Genomic DNA, 15560 nt, shown 5'->3' on the forward strand with positions numbered 1-15560 from the left:
TCAGCCTGCCATGGTAATTTTGCATCATGTTTTCTATTGTTCAATATGGCAGCTATCCTTCCCAGATTCACATCACATACACATTTTACCATCATTTCATTTTTATTTTCAACTAAATCACTGAAGAAATATCAATGATCTGAAGTTGAGAATGGACTCCTGGAGACCCTCCTCCAGGTTGATAACTATCCATTAAGAAGGATAATAGTCAGCATTTATATAATACTTTAAGGTTTGCAAGGTGCTTTACAAATATTGTCTCATTTTGTCATCACAACAACCCTAGATAGGCACTATTATTACACCTATTTTGAATATAAAGAAACTGAAACAGAGAGGAGTTAAGTGACTTACCAGGGTTACACAGCTGGAAAGTGTATGAGGCAAGATTTGAACTCAGGTCATTATGACTCCAAGGCCAACACTCTACTGTGCTGCCTTTCATCAATCAACATTCTTTGAATCTCATCCCTTAATCAATTCTGTAAATTCCCCCATTTTGTCCATAAGGACTTTGTGAGATACTCTGTTGAGTGCTTTGCTAAATCTGGGTGTGCTAAGTATATAGTACTTTCCTGATGTGCCAGTTGAATAACCTTGTCAAACAAACAAAAAAAAAAAGGAAGAAGAAATGAGGTTATTGCTTTAGCATGATTTTTTAAAAAAAATGAATCCATGACAGCTCAGGACGATTGCTATTTTCCTTTCTAAGTTCTCACAAAGCATCCCTTTTAATGATCTGTTCCAGAGTTCTGATGGGAGCTAATGATAAACTCAACAGCTTGTAGTTTGCCATGAATGCCTTTTTGAATTGAGACATTTTGCTCATCTCCAGTGCATACTTACTGGGCCATTTCTCCATTTGCTCCCTGGTTCTTCAAAGAGTAACTTCCATTAGAGAGCTAGCAATCACATTTGCAGGTTGTCTGGATTCCTTGGGATGCCCTGGCGATTTCAATTCAATAAGGAAACAAGGTATTGTCTTATCATCTCCTCAGTTGTCTTTGGCCTCAATTTTCTCCTAACCCTTTTTGTTCTGTCCTTTTCAGTTTGAAGACCGTTCTTTTTAAAAACAAGCTTTTCAGTTACTTTTTGTTTTTATACAATGGTAATGTTTTCTTAACCTCCTTCTCCCCACACCTTATTGGAACAAAGCAGCATATTTCAGCAAAGATGACTGACATAACAAATAGTGTAGAGCACATTCCACTTATGTAGTTCCTATCTTTCTACTGAGAGGAGGAAACAAATGTCCTTATCAGTCTTCCAAGACCAAGAACATTCATCCCATTCATCAGAATACAATTACTTGTCAATGTTCTTAATATTTATGCTATTTAACTCATTGTATATATTGTTATCTTGATTCTTTGTTCTTCCTACTGCATCATTTCACAGAAGTCTTCCCATGTTACTAAGAATTGGTCATAATCATCTTTTTTTATAGAGCAATAATGTTCCCTTACATTCATGTATCACAATTTGTTCAGCCATTCCCTGATAAAGGGTACCCACTTTACAGTTTTTTGACACCACTGTGAATTTTGTTTATATCCACACTTATGTATGTATACATGTGTGTATATACCTTTTTTTCTGCTACTGACTTCCTTGGAGTATACATCCAGTATTGAGATCCCTGGGTCAAAGGGTATAAACAGTGTAATAACTTTTCTCAAATAATTCTGAATTGTTTTCCAGAACAATTGGGCTAGTTCACAGCTCCACCAACAGTACATTGGTGTGTATTGAAAATCATTTTTCTTGATAAGAGAAAGCAGAAGCAATGTGCTAAGGAAAGAGAAGAACTTAGGAATGATTGGTTCAAGTGCTTCATGCTATATGACCCTGAATTAGGTTTTTGACCAGTGAAGAGATATTTCTTTTGTGAGGAAGTGAGGAAACAAGGCGACTTCATAATGGTCTTAGTACAAATTTAAATGTGAGATTTGAAAACTGAACATCCTATTTTACCTACCTGGTTTATAGTTTTGGCTCGTATTAATAGCCAACTCCAGCAAAACAGAGTGCCAATCAAACACTTTGCTGTTGCAGTGTATTAGTTTGGTTTTTGCTTGTTTCTTTGTTTGGTTTTTGGTTTTGGTTTTTTTTACAAAAGGGTCCTTTAATAAATCAATAAAATTCGGTACAGAAAATAATAAAAGAGAGTGGTCTACAACTTTAGACCAAAAAGCACATTTACCTCAGCCAAGAGCCTTTTGAATACTTAGTAATGAGTCCAGGTAATTTTTTTTTTTACATGTCAGTACCCCAACCTTGTACTTTCATAGTGATCATCTATCATAAATATTTGCAGAGCCAAAACCCACAAGAGTTTCATATTTCAGAAGTTGATGTCTCTGATCAAAGGATATACTTGGCATTCCCTGTGAAATTTACAAAAGAGGAAAATCCCACCCCCTAGCAACATTAGGATGGCAGATGTAATGGCCATAGAAACCGCATTCCCGACTTCCTGTGTTTTCGGCCTGGGGGGTAGATAGAAAGTAGCAGGGAAGGTTAAACTCTCATTTTTAGACACTGCGTAAAAGTTCCAGATTACACAAATTAATATACAGATCCCAGCAAATAAATAAAAGAATCCTCCAATAGTGAACAGATTACAGGTTGTGGACCTACGAGCAGCTCCCATGTAAAAGTTCCTCAATGCAAGGATTATGGAGACTTTTCCCAGGACCCCCAGAATGCAAGCAAACAGAAAGATGTTCTGAACTGCCCGAAAATCCTGGGAGAGAAGAGAGTTGAACATGCCATAAGTGTGGCAGATCTTGACAGATCTCCCTTGAGGAGACAACAGGATGGTGTTATAAAAGCATACTTTCCAGATCCCCACCCAAGCAATGCCAGAGGAGATGATGGAAGTTGTATTGTCCAAATGCCATACCCTCCAATCCGTTTGTCCCATGGAGGTAGGCGCGAGGATCCAGCCGGAAGTGGCTAAGGCAAAGCCTGAGAGTTGAAGGTTACCAGTAGAGAGACAGGAGCTCATGGCCTGGATGGCTTCAGGAAATGTCAGGTATTTATAGCTGCCCTAAAAACAAACATAGGTAACCATTGTACAATGTGCACATCCATAGCAGCCTGGAAATAAAAAAGGATATGGTGGCAAAGAGTTTGCAATGGTACTAAATGTTTTTAAATGAAGCGTTAATAATCTCCGGAAGGAGGGTAAGAATGATGCCTAAGGGCTTGTTGCTGTGACTGTTTTAAATAGGGTAACTGCTTCATTTGGATCTAGGAACAGAACAGAACTAGTACAGTAGTAGTGCTGTCCAATATGGCATTAGATGAGAGTCAGGAATCCTGGTTATAAAGAGAAAAGAGTTTTGACCTGGGGTTCAACTCCTCCCTCCAACACCTAATACTTATTAGCTATGGGCAAGTATTGGAGCCTCTGTTTTTGCATCTTATCTGTGACACATGGACAAGAATACCTGTAGTATTGCTGTTCAGCCATTTTTTTCTGTGGTATCTGACTCTTCATGACCCCATTTGGGACTTTCTCGGCAAAGATACTAAAGTAGTTTGCCATTTTCAGCTCATTTGACAGATGAGGAAAATGAGGCAAACAGTGACTTGCCCATGGTAACACAGCTAATAAGTGTCTGAAGCCAGATTTGAACTCAGAAAGATGAGTCTTCCTGACTCCAGGCCCAGCACACTATCCACTGAGTCACCTAACTCCTTACTTCAAAGTACTGTTTTTAAAAAATATATATTGACTTTGGTGTTAGAGGAAGAGAGTTTAAGTTACATTTCTCACGCTTTCTGCCTATGTGCCTTGAGCAAGATAATTAACCTCTCTGGGACTCATTTTTTTTTTTCATTTATATGCACTAGACAGTGTCTACAGTTCTCTTCAAATTCTAGATCTTATATGATCCTATGATCAATTAATCTGTAAGCATTCATTAAACACCTACCAGGTGCTGGAAACTGTTTGAGATATTGGAAATACAAATACAAAATGGAGATGGCTCCTACCCTTAAGGAGCATATAGTTTTATAAAAAGGTACACTATATTCACAGGTAAGTAAATATAGGCTACATAGAAGGGAACCAACAACTGAGAGAAATAGGAAAGCCCTCTGGAAATAGAACCTGAGTGGAGCCTGGAAGGGCTCTGGGGGGTTACGGCTGAGAGGTGAAGATAAAGAGGGAATTCATTCCAGGCATGAGGGACAGAGGAGGTGTCAAAGACTATAGTCAAGGAGAAAAACTGAGGAAGGCCACTGGATTACAGACCATTGGTGACCTTGAAGAGAACAATTTCTATCAAGTGGTAGAGGTAGAAGCCAGACTGTAATGAGTAAGAAGAGTGAAAAGTGAGGGTGTGCAGGTAATGAGTATAGTCAGCCTTTTTCTAGGAGTTCAGTTATGAAAGGTAGAAGATATACAAGATGATAAATCCAGTAGCGGTTCTTAAAACCTCTGTGTGTGTGTGTGTGTGTGTGTGTGTGTGTGTGTGTCTGTGTGTGAGAGAGAGAGAGAGTGAGAGAGAGAGAGAGAGAGAGAGAGAGAGAGAGAGAGAGAGAGAGAGAGAGAGAGAGAGAGAGAGAGAGAGAGAGTGTATCATGGGCCCTTTTATCAGTCTAGTGACTCCTCAGAATAAGGTCTTTCGCTGCAAAAATTAAATACATAAGACTGCAAAATATAATATTTTAAATAAATACAACACATAGGATTTCAAAATGCATTTTAAATAAGTAAAATATTTTCAAGAAAACATTTAATTTTGATATATTTCATATACAATTTAATTGCTTTATTATTGAAATATAATCATGAAGGTTTTTTTTTAAATAATGTTCAGGTGGGGGCAGCTAGGTGGCACAGTGGATAGAGCACTGGCCCTGGAGTCAGGAGGACTTGAGTTCAAATATGGCCTCAGACACTTGACACTTACTAGCTGTGTGACCCTGGGCAAGTCACTTAACCCCAATTGCCTCACCAAAAAAAAAAAAATTTCAGGTCAAGAATCCTTGCATCAGAAAACATCAGTATTGGGGACAGCTAGGTGGCACAGTGGATAAAGCACCAGTCCTGGATTCAGGAGGACTTGAGTTCAAATCTGGCCTCAGACACTTGACACTTACTAGCTGTGTGACCCTAGGCAAGTCACTTAACCCCCATTGCCCCACCAAAGAAAAAAAAGACATCAGTATTAAGGAAAGGAGTCGGTGAATAAAGAAAAAGTTGAAAATTAGGGAGATATAGGATGGTTGAAGGGATAAATTGTTGGAGGAGGCAAGAGGGAATAAGATCAAGGGCATTGTCAAGGAGAAGTGATATCTCTTCCTCTAAAAAACCAGAACAAAGGAAGACAGGATGGGAATAACATCAAGGTGGTTTGAAATATGGAATTCAGGAGGTGGGGGAGCTTGCAATGGATGGTCACAGGTTGGTTGGTTGTTCTTTTTCAGTAAAATGTGAGTTGAAACCCTTTGCTGGGGCAATATATACAAATATATGCAAATATATGCAAAAAGCTATGTAAAAGTCAGCTATTATTCTCTCTCTAACATACTCTGCCCCATGACGTCATTGTGACCATAGGAAACTCATCTCCATATAGCTAATACAAATTTAAACCAGAAAATGTGGGTAAGGATCATTGACTGAAGTCATTAAAATGCAAAGTATTTTCATTATCTTTAATTATAATGTTTGAATAGTTTAACTTCTTGGTTCTTTGCAAAGTAGGGGAACTAATTTTCATTTAAATGTATTATGTTTAAGTAAAGTCTTCCAGGTAATACAAATGGTTTTCTGGTCACTGGAGACCCAAGTATGAGTAGCAGTCAGCCTTCCATTTCTCAGGCATATGTCTGTATTTTGTGGAACCTTGATGATCCACATGAGAATGAAAGGTGAAGTGATTTGGCTGTTGTTATACAGGCCATGAGCGGCAGAGCTTATTCAGAACACTCTAAACACCCCACACCAAGTACTCTTCCCACTATGCCATGCCACTTATTCAATATTTTTCAAGCCCCAAAATAATCTGTGGCCAGATTAGCTTGAGACAAATTATCTTACACATAGTTAACACTCAGTGTTTGTTTGTTTCACTTCAGCCTCAACCTAATGATCTCTAGATTCTTCCATATCTTGTCCATTGTCAGTCTATTGATCAATTAACAAGCATTTATTAAGTGCCTGCTACGAAGGGAAATGAACTGCCTTGAGAGGTAGTTGGCATTTATTAAGCAGCACTATGCTTATCCACTAGGGATACAAATGGAAAGAATGAAACAATCTCTGCATACGAGGAACTTATATTTGAATGGGAAAACAGTATGTACAGAATTAATAAATACAGATATTTTAATTTAGGGGGCAGTCACATGGCTCCGTGGATAGAACACCAGGCTTGGAGTCAAGAAGACCTGAGTTCAAAGCTGGCCTCAGACACTTACTAGCTGTGTGGCCCTGGGCAAGTCACTAACTCCCATTTGCCTCACTTTCCTCATTTGTAAAATGAGCTGGAGAAGGAAATGTCGAACCACTCCAGAGTCTTTGCCAAGAAAACCAAAAAATAGGGTCACAAAGAGTCTGACATACAGAACAACAACAACATATTAATTCAAGGTTGTTAGGGAGCAGAGGTGGGGGTGGGGGGAGTGTCACTAGCAGCTGAGGGAATTAGTAAAAGCTGATTAGTAAAGGTGATATAGGAGCTATATCTTGAAGGAAGAGAGGTAATGAAGGTAAAGAGCCAGTGTGTTCCGGGGATATGGAATAGCCAATACAAGGGCAAAGAAGTGGGGGATAGAACACCATGATTGAAGAACAGAGAGAAGGCCAGTTTGTCTGGATCAGAGAGTAGAAAAGGAGAGTAATGTATATAAGACTAGAAAGATATTTTGGGTTGTAAAAGGGTTTAAAACTGAATGACTAATATTTTATCCTAGGCAGACTAGGGAGCCAGTGCAGTTCATTGAGTAAGGGAGTAATATCCTCTGATCTGTTCTTTTTTTTTTTTTTTTTGGTTGGTTGGTTTGTCTGCTTGTTTTTAGCAGAGCAATGAGGGTTAAGTGACTTGCCCAGGGTCACACAGCTAGCAAGTGTCAAGTGTCTGAGGCCAGATTTGAACTCAGGTCCTCCTGAACCCAGAGCCAGTGCTTTATCCACTTCACCACCTAGCTGTCCCCTTTCTCAGATCTGTTCTTAAGGAAAAACCATATTGGCAGCTTAGTAGAGGATAGACAGGTGCAGAGAGACTTCAGTGAAGATGGCAATTAAGAGGCTATTGAACCAATCTAAGGAAGAAGTGACAAGAGGCTGAACTAAAGTGGTGACTGCAGGAACCATATCTATAAAGTCAGCCCTAACGTCTCTCCTAAACTCTTGTACTACATCATCCTTCTCTTCTGTTGACAATGCCAAGCTTAAATTTTCCCACATTTGTAACCCGGGGGTGACTCTTCCTCCTTTCTCCCCCAATCAATTGCCAAGCCCTGTTCTACCTCCACAAAATTTCTTTATTCCATCCTTTCCATTTCAGTATCTTGTCAACATCTCACATTCAACATGTCCAAAATTAGGATTCAGCATTTTTCCCCTAAGCACTTCCCCTCTCTTCCAAACATCCATATACCAGTCAACAATATCAACTAAGAGTCACCCCCGGAATGAATAGTTTTGTAATCACTTGATTCTCCCCTTTTCTTCCATATCTAATCAGCTGCGAAATGCTGCCAGTTCTGTCTGCACTGAGCCTCTTGAATCTGTCCTCCCTGGTTTTGAGCTCAGATGGCTACCACCCTAGTCCAGACCCTCAGTGCCTCTTGTATGGACCATCATAATCCCTTCCCAAACCACCTCCTTGCTTCTAGTCTCTCTCTAATCCACTCTGTTTACCACTGACAAAATATCCTCTTAGGGCATAGTTTTAAAAATGCTTTAAATACCTTCTTCAAGGTATTTCTCCAATTTCCTTGTTGCTTTGAGAACAAAATACTGATAGAACTCTGCCTGGTCTTTTAGGCGCTCTCCAATCTAGTTCCAACCTATCTCTCTAGCATTATTGCACATCATTCCCCTTCACATACTCTGTGTTATAGCCAAATTGGTTGGATCTCTCACCTCCTCCAATTCCCATGAGCCATCTCTCCCATTCAGAGAACCAACCACCTCCTCAGATAAATCCTTATTTTTTCCTTCAGTTCATATGCTATCTCCTCCTTTCCTGATTTTCTGATTCCTTCCTCTTTCTGTTTGTTTTTCTACAGCTCTTTGTTTAATCTCTCCTTTTCCCCCTTTTCTCTCCTCCACGAATCATACTTGGGTGTATTCAGATTATAGTTCCCTCCCAATCCAGAATAAAAGTCCTTGAGGGAAGAAAATATATATATTTTTTTTCCCTTTGGCTTCCCAATGTCTGGTACAGGGCATTGTAACTAGTAGGCACTTAAATTAATTTGACAATATTAATTGGCATAAAATGAATTTAATCTTCCCTGGAAACCAATAGCATATTGATTAAATATACCATGTGTATTCATCATATTTTATTTTGGGTTGTAGTTATTTGTGATCGCTTTAAAATTACCCTCATTAGATTATAAGGATAAACAAATTTTAAAATGATACAGTTCCTTCCCTCAAGTAGTTTACATTCTACTGTGGGGTCGGGGGGACAGGAAGGGGAGTGAGAGTAGGATGTACAACCTGAACATACATAAGTATAATTTATGGCAGGGAAGAAAGGGGGAAAGAAGGAGATCAGGCAAATTGCTATAGCAATAGCTAGGAAAATCGGGAAAGGAAGAGATAGCATCTGGATTGAAACTTGAAAGAAAAGAAGGATTTTGAAAAACAGAAATGAAGAGGGAGAGATGTTCTCTGAACTGCTGCTTGAGAGTAGCACCAAGAGTTACTCATCTTTTTAACTCCCTTAGTAATTAACAGCAGTGCCTTTCATGTGATAAGGGACAAGTGAAAGACTGTTGAATGAATGAAATTACTGAGTTATTTCTCTCAAAAGGTGGTGTTTGTTTTTTTGGTTTGGTTTGGTTTGGTTTTAAGGTTCTCATAATCTTTTGGAACATCAGATTTGGAGTTTGGCAACTAATTTGTGCATGAACTCCTTCAACTACCCCAGGCCTAAGCTATAAACTCCTCTATTCTTAATACATGTTTATTGACAGACAAACTGACTGACTGGGAAATGAGATGTCATTTTGTTAATATAGTATAAGTCTATTGATTTCCAAAGAAATTTGCTTCCAATTTTGATCTCTCTCCTCTGGAGGCCTGCCCTGGCTTTTGGCCTTTCCAAGGTTCCATTCTTACCTTTCTCCTTTCTCCTAACCCTATCATACAGGCCATCTCCAGAGATATTAGCCAAAAGCAATTTGTTCTACATATCTTCAGTATCTGGATGTAGAATTTAATTAGAAAGTTAGGGTTAAGTAGAACTTAAATAGCTATATAGGACTTAAAATTTTCATTATGGCTTATCTGCTTTGACAATTCATCTAATTCAATTAAATATTCTAGTCTAGGTATCCTTATTTAATGGGATTTTCAAATATAGAGGCTAAAAGACAAAAATTCCCCTATCCTAAGCTGCAGTGCTGAATATGTGGAATTTTAGGGTCTTACCCTGCTATCTTATTCCAACCTTTTTTTTTTTTTTTGGCATGAGAAGGAACATCTAGAACACTCATTTTCTTAAGTATTCAATTTAATTAAATAAATATGTTTGGAGGCCTTTCATGGGGAAAAAAGTATTATGCTAAATTCTGGGGAGATATTATCACTGTCCCTAAGGTTTAAATCTATTGGATCTTTGGATAACCCACTATCAGGAAGAAGTTATATAGTAAAATGATAAGATCACAGACTTTGGAGTCATATCCCAGGGCTGTCACTATCTGTATGACTTTGGCAAGACATTGAACTTCTCTCCGGTTGTCTCCTCATCTGCAACACTAGGGGACAGGATTAATTGGTGTCCAAGGTGCCTTCCAGTTTCTAAATCTTTGAACCTCTGATCTTAAAAGGTTGGATTATTAAAAGAGAAGTGCAAAATGGGCCAGATTTTAGGTACACAAAGAATGGAGTGCTACATTTTATGCCAGACAGAGGGGTCATTCATAGGGTATCTCTACATTCCCTCCAATTTCATACATAGTGGTTCTTTTCTTCCATAAATCAAATGACCCTTGATTTCTTTCCTACCCATTACCTGTGAGGAGCCTTTCCCAAACTACCAGTTCCTTTTCCAGCACACAGCAAAGTAGTGGAGAGCTAAGAACAGGTATTCCATATGTAAATGTAATATAATGAACACTGTAAGGCCCATGTCTAAGCTAGCCATTTGGTTTCTCTCCTAGATCTCAGTCAGCTTCTCCCATGACTCTATCTCCCTGAGCCTACACTCAGTCACAGTTCCTATCCTCTCTGCTTCCCAAAAGAGCACATTTCCATTAAAATAGTCCCAAAAAAAGTCTCAACCCAGAATTACAGCCTCTCTGCTTCCTGCCTGCATCTTCAGTGAGACCACATGTGCCAACAGAATTTAGTGAGTCACTGCTAAGCCGGTGCTATCTCATTTTATGAAGGGACCCACATTTTTCCAGGCAGAATATATCTCTGACTTTAATAGAAATCAATCTGGAAAAGAGGATTTGCTTAAACAGATTTTAATTTTAGAACCAGTTTTGCCTTGTGGTAAAAATCCTTGAGGATATTTACAGTAGCTCCCTGTTTTTCTTTGTTATAATTCCATGCACAAAAATAGCTAAAAAGCAATTGTTCATTTCCAAAGTATCATAATCCATGTTATCTTTCTCTGACTCACTGGTAAAATGGGATTAAAACATCATAAGTTTAGAGTTCAAAGAGACCTTTGTAGCCTTTTACATCATTTTACAAATGATTTTACATCATTTAACAGATGCAGAGACTGAAGAAGCCCTGAGAAATTCAGTGATCTACCCAAGGTCACAAAGGAATTGAACTTAAGTTTTCTTACTCTAAACATTGGAATGTGGATAACTAAAGACCTTTGTTTTTGATAGTATTCTGTCTGTTTATGAAGGGTATGTGCCATGTAAACTTACCTCAGCTCCAAAGACTATGCTTTTGAAGAGGTGATGGTAAAAACATTTTAAAATATCAGTTTGATCCGGCATTAATGAAAATGATACAGGATACACTATAATTATGATCTGCTGAGCTTCCTACTCCACCTCAGTTTTCTGGACATGTCCTGGTAGAACTGTGATTCCCTGAGAAGACAGATGATAATTTCCATGAGTCAAATATAGAGTTACCATTGATTCAATAAACATTTAAGTGTGTACTATGTTCAAGGCTGGGCAGCTAGGTAGCACAGTGAATAGAGTGCCTGGCTTGGAGTCAGAAAAACTCATCTTCCTGAATTAAAATCTGGCCTCAGACACTGGCTATCTGTGTGACTGTGAGCGAGTGCCTCAGTTCCTTCCTCTGTTAAATGAGCTGGAGAAGAAAATGGCAAACCACTCCAGAATTTTTGCTACAAAAGCCCCAAATGGGGTCACAGAGTCAGATACGACTGAAAAAATGAACAACAATGTTTGAAGCACTGTGCTAAGTGTGGGGGTAGATAGAAATATGAATAAAATGTTATTCCTGCCCTCAGAAAGGTTACCTTTTAACAGGGGAAATAAAGTATATGTGCAAATAAATGTTATATGAACCAGATTAGGTTAAGTATATAACATCCATTTATTCATTCAATACACATTTAATGAATGGTAAGCTCTAGCCTTGGAACTGGAGATATAAAAATTAAAATGACATAGTCTCTGCCTTCAAAGAGCTTATATTTTCCTATAGGAAAACTACATGTATACAGAAAAGTCAATACGGAATGTTAACAAAATAAATACTAAATAACCTGGGGGAGGGAGGGCTCTAAAACTCAGGGTATAGGAAAGCCTCATGGAGGAGGTGATAAGGGTTCAGCCAAATGGAGCTACTAACACAGCAAAGGAGAATTGAGAGGAGAGACACACACACAGAGAAAGGGGTGGGGGAGGAGGAGAAGACAGAGAGGGAAAGAGAGGGAGAGGAGGGGAGGGGGGAAGGAAGGAGAGGAGAGAGAGAGGAAGAGGGAGAGATGGAGAGAGAGATTATGGGGATTAGGGGAGATTTTATGAAACTAATGTTTGATTTGAGCCTAGAAAGATGCATTTATTTGGGAGAAGGAAGAACGGAAGACATTCTCAAGTCAAAAAACAATGGCAGGGGGGGCAGCTAGGTGGCGCAGTGGATAGAGCACTGGCCCTGGAGTCAGGAGTACCTGAGTTCAAATCTGGCCTCAGACACTTAACACTTACTAGCTGTGTGACCCTGGGCAAGTCACTTAACCCCAATTGCCTCACTAAAAAAAAAAAAACACATACACACAATGGCAGGAGCAAAAGTGCAGGGGTGAAAAATTGAGGTGAGTAGTCCAATTTGGTTGCAGTATAGAATATATGATGGGAAAAGCAAGTGATGTAAGGATGGAGATGTAGGGTGGAGTCAAACTGAAGAAGATCTCGAATACCAGTATAAAAAGTTTGTATTTGCTATAGAATTAGGGAGTCATTGAAAAATTTTGGCCTAAGTGTGATAGGATCTGAGCACTGAACCAAGGAGATGAAATTAACAGTAATGTATAGAAGGAATCTAAGGAGGGCAGAGTTTGGGAGACAGGCAGGATCAGTTATTTCCCAAGCTGAGGATCCTGGCACTCTTATGTAAATGTGTCCCCATAACTACTGGCACTGTTACCTCTTTACAGTTGCCATTATCCCTTAGGCCTTTTTTTTTTTAAAGAAGTGCCAGGGCACACCCCCAGTGTTGGTGTTAGAATTGATAAAAGAGGAAGCATTTGGGCCAGAGTTATGGAGTGTTTGGGAAGAAGCAGCAATTGTGGTGGAAAAGTCTGAGAACTGGTTTGAGTCATTGGAATGAGTCAGAAGGAGTGAGGTGGCATAGAGGGTTTTTTTGGGGGTTTTTTTGGTGAGGCAATTGGGGTTAAGTGACTTGCCCAGGGTCACACAGCTAGTAAGTGTGTAAAGTGTCTGAGGCCGGACCTGAACTCAGGTCCTCCTGAATCCAGGGCCGGTGCTCTATCCAGTGCGCCACCTAGCTGTCCCTGGTGGCATAGAGTTTTGAAGGGGTGAGTAGAAAGTATTGAATGGAGGGATCTGTGATTGTGATGGGAACAAAAGTGCTATTCTCAGCCTGTGTGCTCCTCACTGAATATTGATTTGAGGTCACTAAGTCACAGAATTTAGCTTTAGAGCCAAAGAGGACCCCAGAGGTGATTTAATCCAACTCTCCTCCCACCTCCACCCCCTTTTATGGATGAGGAAACTGAAGATTAGAGAGTTTGAATGACTTGCCCAAGGTCACTTAGAATACATGAGAAGTTGTATTTGACTCCATGCTCAGTGCTCTTTCTCCCGTGTCATGCCATCCGTATGTGGCAGGCAGAGTCCTAGTTACACTTATCTCCTACACAATGAGACCAGCATTTCAAACCCACTTTGAGAAGCCCAGGGTTTTGCATGGAATAGCTGAATGACACACCCATGAGCTTTCCAAGGAATAGAAAGTTCTGCTGTGGCACAAGGAGATGTAAAGAAGGTGGTATGTATGACGGCTTAGAGAGGCAGGAGATGACCAAGTAAGAAAAGCTCCAAATTTGAAGATCTGAATTTGGAATCACAGGACCTGGGTTAAAAATCTAAGCCTTTGAGGGGCAGCTAGGTGGTACAGTGGATAAAGCACCAGCCCTGGATTCAGGAAGACCTGAGTTCAAATCTGGATTCAGACACTTGACACTTACTAGCTGTGTGACCCTGGGCAAATCACTTAACCCTCATTGCCCCACAAAAAAAAAAAATCTAAGCCCTTGCACTTACAGCCTTTGTGACCCTGGGCAAGTCAGCATGTCAGCCTCAATCTCCTCAACTATAAAATGAGGAGGATGGACCAGATTAACTTCAAGATCCCTTGCTTGAGATCTATGATCTGACAAACTATAATCTGATGGTTTCATAACATGTCAGGAGTTATTGCCTTAGTCCAAGCAAGACGTAATGAGTGTCTGCAGTAGAGTGATGGCCATGTGGGCAGCAAGGAGAAGAAATATCATATAGGAACAAACAGTAGGACACGACTATGAGATATGAGGGAAAGGAAAGAGTGAATGACGATGCCAAGACTTAGAATCTCCCCTTTGGGTGGGTGGGAGAACTGTGGTGCCACAAACAGAAATAAGGAAATCCGAGAGAGGGGAAGGTTTAGAGGCTTTCCCTTTAGTCATGTTAAGCCACCTCTTCCTTTGATATAGGCAGGCAGGAAGGAAAGGATGGGTGAAGAATCAAAGAAGCTTTAAAGGAAGGAGGAAATGTATGGCTAGTGACTGAACTCTTCTTTTCTTTTTTCTTTTTGTGAAGCTATTGGGGTTAAGTGATTTGCCCAGGGTCACACAGCCAGTAAGTGTTAAGTGTCTGAGGGCAGATTTGAACTCAGGTCCTCCTGACTCCAGGGCTGATGCTCTAACCACTGCACCACCTAGCTGCCCCCGTGAGTGAACTCTTAATCAAACAAAGGATAGAAGTGGTTATAAAAGCGATTGAAGACAATTTTTACATAGACGTAGTTAAAAGCTTTTGTACAAATTTAACCAATACAGCAAGAATAAGGAGAGAAGCTATAGAAAAGCAGGGAAGGGGGGAGGGGAATAGGTGGGATTCTTTGTCTTAAACATATCTGATTAATAATGATCTGATTTCCAAGATACATAAGGAATTGACACAAGTAGAGAAGACATGTCAGATAAGTGAGCAAAGTATATGAACAACTAGTTTCTAAAAGAAAAAATGCAAATTTTTACCAGCAAACATAGGGAAAGATAAGTCAAATCACTAATAAGAACCAAAATTCACATTAAAATAACCATGAGACTTCATATCACACTCATCTAATTAAATAAATTAATAATAATAATAACAACAAATAACAAATAAAAGATGGAAATGTTCAATACTGGAGTTGCTATAGGAATTTAGGCAGAATATTACATTGTTGTTGTGAACTGTTCCAACTTGGAAAAGTAACACAATTATGTAAAGAGGCAGCATAATGTAGGGGATAGGGTACTGGACTTGCAGTCGGGAAGACTTGAGTTCAAATTCTGCCTTAGATACTTACCAACTGTATGACCTTGGGTAAATCATTTAATCTCTCTCAGCCTCAGTTTCCACCTCTGTAAAATGAAAGAGTTAGGTTTGATGACCTTTAAGGTCCCTTCTAGCTATAAGTCTATAAGGTATTAAACTCTTTATGCCTCACCAGTGATCCCACTATTGACTATGTGTCCTAAAGAAAAAAAAGGCAAAAAGAAAGGTCCAATAGTGGTATCCAGGTCCTGAGAAATGGTTGAACAAACTGTGCTCCATTGACTTGGGAAGCCTTGCATGAACTGGAACAGGGAGACAAAAATAGAATGAAGAGAACAATACACACAATGATGACCATGATCTAA

At 39.5% G+C, this 15560-nt stretch overlaps 1 protein-coding gene across 1 annotated transcript; it reads right to left on the reverse strand.

Moving 5' to 3' along the window:
* Nucleotides 1–2344: 2344 nt before the first annotated feature.
* On the reverse strand, nt 2345–3010 carry CLDN34 (claudin 34). Its single transcript, XM_043993439.1, has one exon. The coding sequence runs from the start codon at nt 3008–3010 to the stop codon at nt 2345–2347; it is 666 nt and encodes a 221-aa protein (XP_043849374.1).
* Between the last annotated feature and the right edge of the window lie 12550 nt (nt 3011–15560).

The sequence above is a fragment of the Dromiciops gliroides genome, chromosome 3 (genome assembly GCF_019393635.1).
Source record: "Dromiciops gliroides isolate mDroGli1 chromosome 3, mDroGli1.pri, whole genome shotgun sequence".
NCBI classification, from domain to species: Eukaryota; Metazoa; Chordata; class Mammalia; order Microbiotheria; family Microbiotheriidae; genus Dromiciops; species Dromiciops gliroides.

Bases quoted from the DNA above. Each gene is read 5' to 3' on its own strand.
- CLDN34 (XM_043993439.1), bottom strand. From the start codon at position 3,010: ATGAGCTCCTGTCTCTCTACTGGTAACCTTCAACTCTCAGGCTTTGCC.